General features: G+C 42.2%; 1 protein-coding gene across 2 annotated transcripts; it reads right to left on the bottom strand.

The window, feature by feature from the left end:
* Nucleotides 1–587: 587 nt before the first annotated feature.
* On the bottom strand, nt 588–10,114 carry Borcs7 (BLOC-1 related complex subunit 7). 2 transcript variants are annotated; one of them, XM_008845669.3, is made up of 5 exons: nt 9,927–10,114; nt 3,807–3,869; nt 3,668–3,711; nt 2,808–2,844; nt 588–1,574 (listed from the first exon to the last, which is right to left on the bottom strand). In XM_008845669.3, exons 1-4 carry the CDS (start codon nt 10,062–10,064, stop codon nt 2,820–2,822), a joined length of 270 nt encoding a protein of 89 aa, XP_008843891.1. In that variant the 5' UTR covers nt 10,065–10,114; the 3' UTR covers nt 588–1,574; nt 2,808–2,819. The 2 variants fall into 2 exon arrangements, with proteins under 2 accessions (XP_008843891.1, XP_008843890.1); XM_008845668.3 differs by having other exon boundaries at nt 2,824–2,844; nt 9,927–10,111.
* Nucleotides 10,115–10,383: the final 269 nt, after the last annotated feature.

Genomic DNA, 10,383 nt, shown 5'->3' with positions numbered 1-10,383 from the left:
TATTTAAATAAATTTTAAAAAAAGAACAAGAGAGCCGGGTGTGGTGATGCACGCCTTTAATCCCAGCACTCAGGAGGCAGAGGCAGGTGGATCTCTGTGAGTTTGGGGCCAGCCTGGTCTCCATAGCAAAACCAGGCCAGCGGGGGGTAAAGGGGGCCCCTGACCCAAAAAAAAAAAAAAAAAAAAGAACAAGAGAGAGAAAAGGTGGGAGGGAGGAAGGGAAGGAGGGAAATGTAATCTGATATGCTTGACTGAAAGAATTAAATTGGACTGGCTCTAATTGGATTTGCTTTTTTCCTATCATAATTTTCTTATGAGTTTTCTTTCTTCTTTAGTAAATGAAAAACTATTCAAGAACACAATAGAGTTCCATTTAAAATTCAAACAAAGATATTCCAGTATGACCACAGATAATGATCATTTCAAAGGCTGGAAATATAGCTCCATGGTAGAGCACTTGCATAATACGGGCAAAGCACTAGGTTCAAGTTCTAAGACATTTTAAGAAAATGTTCTTGTCTGATAATGTAATGACACTTAATAAGATGACTCTGATGAGCACAGGTAAATAACCAGAAGCCCTAAGGTCATCATTTAGGTACAATTCTATTCCACAATCATTTACAGCAACTTTAATTCCCTTCACATTCGGCAATAACGTCACACAAGTGAATTTGCTGATAAGTTACAAAACAAACCAAGGACACTTAATCAAGAGTCACAAGAAAAGAGCCCTAGGAATGCAGGTCAAGGCAAGAGGCTGCAGTTGGTCAAACAGGATTCCATTAGCCTAATTCTCATGTAAGAATTTATTGCAACAAAGAAAAACTACAGGCATTATCCAACGCTGGTCTGTGTCCATTAAATGAGCATATTCCTGAATGAATGGTTAAAAGCCTTTTTAAATATTAACCATTCTCATGTGTTCCTATTAGAAGCACCTCCCTCCTTTTCCTTTTTTGAAATGGACCTTTTCTATTTTGTCTCAAACTCCTGGGCTTAAGTGATCCTCCTGCCTCAGTCTTCCAAGCAACTGAGACTATATTACTCAGTGGCACATGGTGGTATGGTGGTATGGTATGGTGGTACACAACTGTAATCCCAGAACTTAAGAGGTTAAGGCAGAAGATTATGAGTCCAAGGCCAGCCTGGGCTACATAGGGATAGAGAACCTTAAAAAAAATTAGTATGTGCTCAAGGACAATCCAGCTTTTAACAAACTAAGATATCTTATAATTTTGGTTGGGTTTTGTTTTGTTTTGTTTTTTGTACTAAGGATTGAACCTATGGATTTTCTTTTAATATGGAATTAAACACAACAAATTAAATGTTCAATAAGAGTATGAGTTAGTTCAGTTTAGGAAGTGATTCCAAAATTCAACTACCTAGCTTCTTTTCACAAGTGTTGTCTAGCTTATTTTGGGGATGAAAATGGAAACTCAAACACACAGCCTGTTGCTGTGTAAGATATTTCCCCCTCAGCATCAAGCAAAGCAGTACAATTCCTCTGTTAGATGCCATTCTACTTCAATAAATGATTCAACTGGTCCTGTAGATCAGATGACTGTTCAACACTAGAAATCAAAATAGAGAAAAAGATTATCTGAAACGAGCAAAAACGACATTTCCTTATACAATTTATACTTTAATGCACTAATACTGTTACAACTAAATCAAAGTTTCTATTTGTCCACTTAGGCCCCAGAAATGTTTATTTAAATGTGGAACCTGGCATAGCTGTGCAAACCTGTTAGTCCCAGCTGCTTAGAACGCTGAGCAAAGGATCACTTCTAACAGTTTGAGGCCACTGTGGTTAACACAGTGAGACTCCATCTCAAAGTGGGAGAAAACTATGAAGAAAAGGTTGCATAGGGGCATTGTGGTACACACCTATAATCCCAGCACTCATGAGGTAAAGCCAAGAGGATCAAGAGTTTAAGGCCAACCTGGCTTACATATTGAGAGACCCTGTCTTTAAAAACAAAAAAAAAGTTTGAGGGGCTGGAGAGATGGCTCAGCAGTTAAGAGCACTGGCTGCTCTTGCAGAGGATCTGGGTTAAGGTCCCAGCATCCACATAGCAGCTAACAACCTTCCATAATTCCAGTTCCATGGAATCTGATGCCCTCTTCTGACCTCTGTGGGTATTGCATGACATCGGTGCACTTCATACATGCAGTCATAACACTCATATACATAAAATAAAATAAAAATAATTTTAATAAAAATTTTGCAAAAATTGGGCTGAAGAGATGGCTCAGCAGTTAAGAGCACTGACTGCTCTTGCAGAGGACCCAGGTTTGAGTCCCAACACACACGGAGGCTACAGACTGTCCTTAACTCCAGTTCCAGGGGAATCCAATGCCCTCTTCTGACCTCCATGGCATTGCACGACACAGGTGCACTCACATACATGCAGGCAATACACTCATACACGTAAAATAAAAATAATGAATAAAATATTTTTTAAAAGTTTGCAAAAATTTAATTCAATTAAGAAAATAAGGTAAAAAAAAGAAAATAAGGCTATTTAATTTAGCACTTTTGTTCTATTTAATGAATCTTACCAATGTAAAAGGATTTCTATTCCTTAAGGTTGGCCTCTGTACCCTGCAACTTTTCAAAACCCTTAACAGGCAGTGAATTTGGTTACTGCATGCTTTTAAAATATACTATGCTCTTTACATTCTAAATGGGCTGTTCCAGAGCATGGTAATTTGAAGGTAAAATGTCAATCAGTTTTTCACTGATCCTGGGCACAGTAGTTAAAATCACTCCCTGCCGGCTCCAGTTGGTTCCCCACCCCTACCTTTGAGCTTACTTACTTCTTCTGAATAGCTTCTTGCCTAAACCAGAAAAGAGGAAAATCAGCAAAAGAAAATTCAGTGAACCAACAGAAGTTATTTATGGACAGATATACACAGGCAGAACAAATTTTTGGTTTATGTCACATTCTGTATTTCTATCCGGAAGGCTGTGCTATTGAACAAGGATTTCCATCTGAGTGAAGAATGGCTGAAAAGATAAAGCTGTAAACCTGCAGAGGTAATGATACTCCCCCAGAGTCCAACAAGCCAGATGTGTGGCTTAAATTTAGCATGAGGACATGGGGTCAATAGCACATATTTAATATGTACAACCCCCAAACAGCTTCAACATTAGCTATCAGAATTGAATTCCCAGCCATCTATTTCCAATGGTACGTAAGCATCTTATCAACTCCATAAAATATAAAACAAGATGAAATAAGATGAAAAGGAAATTCAATTATAGTTATTCAATAGTATAATAAGCGAGCAATCTCTGGATTTCAGAATTGGAATGACTTATATGTCGCTAGTGCTGCGCTACAAGTGGAAATGCAGGATACAAGTAACCAGAACACTTGACTCTCCAGGGAGAGACACTGAGCACAGAGAGTGAGCAAATACTGATCAAATAACTTTCAGGTGCCAAACACAGCGCTGACAATACAGGAAAGCTCCCACTCTTTCACACCCCAATTCCTCTAAAGTCTCGGGCATCTTTCCAGAGGGAATGTATCCTTGACCAGCCCTACTTCTACCCAAGTCCCACCCCTAAGGGAAAATGTGCTGAAGCACAAAGAAATGAATTCAGGCTGGGGATGCGGACTCCACAACAGGTGACTACGGGAGGGGGCATACTCACTGGTACTGAAGATGTGTTGTTATGATTGCCATTTTCCTTAAACTCTGCACAAAAGAGAGACACACAGGATATTCCACTTCCCTGAAGCCATGAAGACCATGTGTACAAACCCCAAATCATGAAAGGTATTGCTTCTTACATCTTCTGAGTGCAGTATGGCATCTTCCTGTAGGACCATGTTTCGAGCTGCCTGACCTAGCAGCTGGAAGACAAAAATAAAATAATGATCAAAATTCCCAAACTTGAGACTGGCTTGGTGGTACACACCTGTAACCCTAGCACTCTGGAGATGGAAGCAAGAGGATCAGAAGTTCAAGGTCATCTACAGCTATACAGTGAGTTTCCAAGCCTGGGCTACATGACACCCTGTCATTAAAAAAAAACAAAAACAAAAACAAAAACAAAAAAAACCCGCTGGGCATGGTGGTGCACACCTTTGATCCCAGCACTTGGGAGGCAGAGGCAGGCGGATCTCTATGGCCAGCCTGGTCTACATAGTGAGTTCCAGACCAGCTGGGGCTACAGGGAGACCCTGTCTCAAAAAGACCGAAAAAAAAAAGCCCAACCTAAACATTCAGGGTTTAGGGTAGAAGGACAGAAACAGGAGGACCAAGCATGGGACTAGCTCAAGGGCTGGAGAAGTGCTCAGTGGTAGAGCGACTGCCCAGGATACACAAAACCCCTGAGTTTGATCCTCCACCTTACAAAGGGAGAAAGGAAAAAAAGCAGGACTTCATGGCTTGGAGTAGGAAACCACCACGTGGAAGATGGGCAGATGGTGCATGTGAAAGTGATATATGTTGTGATGTGTGTTGTGGTGTGTGGGTGTGTTGTGTGGTATATGTGGGAGCAGTATGTGTTGTGGTATATTTTGTAGTGTGTGTAGTGTGTGTGGTGACCTATCTGGTGTGTTATGTTATATATGTGGATGTTTTGGTATGAGTATTGCATGTATTTTGTATGTGTATGTGTGTTGTCGTGGTGAATGTGTGGTAATGTATATGACTGCAGGTGCACACACCCGAGTGTGCACATGCAGAGGCCAGGGAAGGACTTCAGGTGTCTTAATCTATTGCTCTCTGCCTTAATGCCTTGAGACACTCTCTTAATGAACTGGAAATTCACTGTTCCAGCTCGACTAGCTGGCCAGAAAGCTCTCTGGATTCACCAGTCAACACTCTCTAATGTTGGGGTTACAAGCATGCACAGCCATGCCTGGCTTTTTCCACTGATACTGGGAATTCAAACTCAGGTCCCCATGCTTGCATGGCAAGCACTCTTACCCACTGAGCCATCTTCCCAGCCCCATGTTTTATTTTGTTTTGTTTTGGTTTTTTGTTTATAATAATTTATTGAGATTTTCAAACAGGTATATAAGCATATAAAGTGTTTTGATCAAACCCATGCCCACTCCCTTCCTTCCAACTCCTCCCATATCTCCCCATCACTTTTTTCTGATAACTTCATGTACTCTTTCTTCTTTTTTTTAAATGGGGCTTTTTGCTACTCTAACATTCCCCCTTCTGAAGAGGTAACCCTAAAATCTTTTAAGGATTAGATAAAAGCTCCCAAATAGTTTTGACATTTTTGGCCTTTGGAACAGAGTATGTTGCTAAGAGGCCCAAGGACATTTTGGCTTTTAGCCAATAAACTGGCTACTTTTCTTTGGGGTCTTTTTGCCCTAACTGCCTAGCCCATTCCTACCTCCTATTCTTATCACACCATACTCTGAAGAGTTTACCCAGCTTGTGGATAGGGATTCAGGATGCAGACTGCTCTGGCTTCTTTCATGCTGAACAGGGACAGGGTGAGGCAATTGGGGTACCCCTTCAGTGGGTCTATCTAAAAGACTCCCAAATTGTATAACTCTTATCTGTATGGAGAAAAAAAATGTCCTTGACTGGTGAATAGGAGATGTGAAGGAGAAGTAAAGGCAAGAGTAATTAGCATTACAAGTTCTAGACAGGGAACTAGAAAAAAGTCAGAACAGGGCAAATTTCAAATGTTCATATGAGAGTCCATTGGAATTTCTTGACAAGGGCTTCCAAAAGCATCCCTCTATTGGGTTCCTTCTCATTTATCTTTTGTCTGACAAAGCTGGACTCGAAAGTGATGGATTCAGGATTTGCTGTCAGGCATTTTGTTGGAGTGGTTAGAATCAGTGTCAGTTCCCTCTCAAAGGCTTCAACATGTGGAGGCAGGATCCGGGCACTCTCAGGCAGTCGGCCCCTATGCCAGAGGGAGGCGCAACAGGCACTCTCTAGTGGTCTGCTGAGAACCCAGCCACTACACAGATCCCATGTTTTGTTTTATAAGACAGAGTCTCATAGATCTCAGGCTGGCCTCAAACTCACTACATAACTGAGGATGATCTTGAACTTCTGATGTGCCTCTATTTTGCAAGAGCTGGAATTACAGGTGTGTGAAATCATGCCTCTAGCTTACATATAATACTTCACAGAATGTAAAAGCTATATAATTTGTTACATAGTATTTAGGGAAAATGTCTGTATGTGTTCAGTAAAGATGCAAACATACCAGGCTTGACTACCATGCTACACAGTTTTTGTCAACTTGACACAAACCAGAGTCTCCTGGGAAGAGGGAACCTCAATAGAGGAATTCCCTCCATTGGAGTGGCCTGTGGGCATGTCTATGGGGCATGTGCTTGTAATCCTAGTGCTAGGGAAGGCAAAGACTGGTAGATCCCTGAGGCTCAATGACCAGGCAGATCCTACTTGCTAAGTTCCAGGCCAGCCAGAGACTGGTCTCAAAATTGAAAAAAGGTAGATGGCAAAAAAGATGGATGGCACCTGAGGCACAACACCTAAGGCTGTCCTCTAGCTCCACATGCATGCACACATGTGCACACACACATATATACACACACAACAGATAAATGATATGGTAGAGGTAGCAAGCACACGTGGCACACAGAGATTTAGGACAAACCACAGGGGGCTGGGAATATAGTTCAGTGGTAGAATATTTGCCTGGTATACTCTCTAGGTTCCAAACCAGCACTATAAAAACACAAACAAAACCCCACATCAACCTTCACCAAGTATACAACTCAAATGGAGGAACAGCAGGTGCCCAAGAGAAGGGCTTGTTAGTCACAAGCACCTGCTCAATGTGCTGTGGGCCCAAGTTGGTATGCTGCTCCTCACTTCCTGCACTGGCCATCCTGACCTCCTCCCAATCCTTGGACACCTTCCACCCCACAGTTCCACTTAATACTCTGTGCCCTGGCTCCAGATAGTCATAAGGTCTGCTCTGTATCTCATTCCACTGTCAGCACAAATGTCACTCCCCAGAGACCCTTTCTGTTTAATGTTAACCTTTCATCACTCTCTACTCCCAGATTTATGCTCTTTGTATCAATTATTCACCACTTAAGTTGTGTTTTGTTGCCTATTTTCTGTCTCTTCACTAAAGTGTAAGCTTCTACTCAGCCTTCTTTCCAGAGTGCATAAATCTATTGCATTTCAAATGTAAGCTTTGAGGCTGGGGCTATTTAGTTCAGTGGTAGAGCACTTGGTCAATATGCATAAAGCCCTAGGTTCAATCACCAATACCACCACCACCAAAAAAAGTAAGCTTCCTAAGTACTTTTAACCTTGTAACTAGAACAGCTCCTGGCACATAGCAGACATGTTAAATGAATACCAAATTGCTTATTAAATGAATATCATAAAGTAGAAAGTCAGTATGATACCCCAACAACCTCACAGTCTAGTAAAGGAAATGGCGGAGGTGACAAGTGCTATGAAAGAAATCCAGTAAAAGACAAAGTTGGAGAATTGAGAGACTATGTGCCAACCCTGTCCCAGAAAGCTGGATTAATTTAATCCATACTATTTAGTGAGCTCCCCATCTAAATCTCCTACAGAAGCAGCCCACGTGAAAAATAATTAAGGTTTAGGAATGGTAAGTAGAAGACCATTTTAGGGCAGCCAATAGTAGCAGAAATTTTTTTGGTTACTTAACCAGCTAGTAACCCATGTGTCACTTTTATTATTTGGAAAAGGCAAGGGGGTTGGAGAGATGGCTCAGCAGCTAAGAATACTGGCTACGCTTGCAGAAGACTAGGTTTGGTTCCCAGAACCACATGGCAGCTAACAACTGTCCTTATCTGCAGTACCAGGGGGTCTGACAGTCTCTTCTGGCCTCCAAAGGCATTGCCCAACAGGTACATTTATACAGATGCAGGTAAAACATACATACATATAAAATAATTTTTTTTTTAAAAAAAAAGCAACATGGCCAGGCATGGTGGTACATGCCTTTAATTCCAGCGCTGCTCGCTGCTGAAGCAAAGGCAGGTAGATCTCTGTGAGACTGAGGCCAGCCTGGTCTACATAGTGAGTTCTAGACCAGCTGGGGCTGCAGAGAGACCCTGTCTCAAAAAGACCAAAAAAAAAAAATTTTAAAGCAACATAACGATTCTAATCCTATAGAGTATGTCATATGTAAAGACACACAAAGAAGATCACCAGTCAGAGATATCAACAACTGTGTTATACAGTAAGGACAAAATTCTTATATGGTTGAGAATTTTTTTGTCTTTTTTTAACAGACATGGTCATTAAAATTAGGTCCACAGCACTAAAAATAATCTGCAAGAACTAGTCTACTGGGGTCTAAACTAATATGATAACTGCTGTGAACATACACACACACATTCAAAGACCTGAGGATAAACTGTGCTATTCCTGAAACTACATAGGAAAATACATGAGTGAAAAAGAGACTTGCTATTTCTAAGAAAACTAAGTTGAAATTTGGAAGCACTTGTTGATGATGTATAGTTAAGATGAAGTTTTAACTGTGTATGGCAGCACAGGCCTTCAATCCCAGTCCTCCCGAGATGGAGGCAAAGGCTGGTGGATCTCTGTGAGATTTAGACCAGCCTGGTCTATATACTGAGTTCCAGGCCAGCTATGGTTACAGGGAGATCCTGTCTCAAAAAAAGTAGAAGTTAAATAACAGCACCAAGTATGAAGAAACAGCCTGGCCTAGGGCTGGCCTATAATCCCAGCACTCGGGAAACAGGTAGGAGGATCACTGCAAGTTCAAGGCCACCCTGAGTTACACAGTAAGTTCTAAGCTAGTCTGGGCTACACAGCAAGACTCTAAAAAAAAAGAAGAAAGAAGAAAGAAGAAAGAAGAAGAAAGAAGAAGAAGGAGAAGGAGAAGGAGAAGGAGAAGGAGGAGAAGGAGAAGGAGAAGGAGAAGGAGAAGGAGAAGGAGAAGAAGGAGAAGGAGAAGGAGAAGAAGAAACAACCACATAATGAACAAGTCTTCAGGGGAAACTCATGAAAATTAAAAAGATAAATATGCTTGGATTGGTTTGGGGTGTATTCAAGACTTCCTCTTTAAAGAAAGCAAAACCGGGAAGTCTTAGCTGTGTTGCATGTGTGGGTGGTTTATCTAACAAAGCCATGGGCAAAGCTTCAGTCCTTTTGTTCTTTAGATGTTGAAAACAGTTCCTTTATGTAGTTCAGGCCTCTTGCTTTAGCCTCCCGAGTGCTGATATTACAAGCCTGCCCATCATGCACACCACATATTTTATTTCCCCTTAGTAAATACATACCAGAGAATGATTAGGTCATTAGTCTCATTTTGTTCATCCATTCACGTGTCCATGGGCATGGGAGATTGTTGTTTCATGAAGAAACGTGCTATAACATGCACATGTGTTTATGTAGACACACATTTTCACCTTCCTAGAGTAGATATTATATTACTTCAATAGGTCTGTTGGGGAGGGGATGGGCAGAGTGTACTTATATAAAGCTTTCTGGTGAGAAAAGCCATTATTTTATTCATGGAATCAGATGAGAGTCAAGGGGGGAAAAAGCAGGGCAAAGAAAAAAGCTATTCTCAGAAACACAATCAAGAATGTGCCCAAAAAGATAAAGAACAAATCCACAAAGATGTGAAAGGAAACTGGGACGCTGAGAGCAAATGCGAAGCAGAATTTTTAAAACTGATCTTCACTAGACATCACCCTGAGAGCAAACAGGCATTGGTTAGGAACAGCAACTCACCCGCCTTCCTGGGACTCTGCCCTTCCTAAAGCACAGATTCCCATCACATCACCTCTTCCCACACCAGCTCACGCTAATCAGAGGACTACACACCCAGAATGCAACACGCGCCTGGGCCTACACTCCCCAGGACGCAATGCGATGCCCTTCCCGGCGCGAGGGGGCGGTGGGGTGTACTGGCCTCCGGGAGTCTGTGCCCGGCTCACCTCGGAGCTCCGTGAGCCCTTCAGCACCTGCTTGGTGAGTGCGATCACGTCGGTACCACAAGTGTTCACCTTCTCCGTGAGAAGCCCCTTCACCGACTGGCCGAACCGTGCTTGCGAATCCGGAGTCCCGGTCGCCATCACCCCAACCAGCGAACGCTTAGCGCGGACGACGGCTCGTGGCTGGGGCCAAAAGAGTCGCAAAGCGGAAGGAAAAAGAGTTTTTCTAGTTTTTGTTTTTCCAACTGTGAGAAAAAGAAGAGACGCACGTGCCTAGCACTAACTAAATTCATTTAAAATACTCACTTGATAACTGAGGAAGGATGACAGTGCCTAGGCAAACCACTCCAGAGGGCTTAGTCCTTAACTGCTGAATCTATAGAGACAGAAGGGCTGGGTTACAGCCCAACTCTGCCGTTTTAGAAGTTGTGTGGCTGGGCTGGAGAGATGGCTCCGCAGT

The sequence above is a fragment of the Nannospalax galili genome, unplaced genomic scaffold (genome assembly GCF_000622305.1).
Source record: "Nannospalax galili isolate Female #2095 unplaced genomic scaffold, S.galili_v1.0 scaffold161, whole genome shotgun sequence".
Classification (NCBI taxonomy): Eukaryota; Metazoa; Chordata; class Mammalia; order Rodentia; family Spalacidae; genus Nannospalax; species Nannospalax galili.
This window is presented reverse-complemented; position numbering and strand designations above follow the sequence as displayed.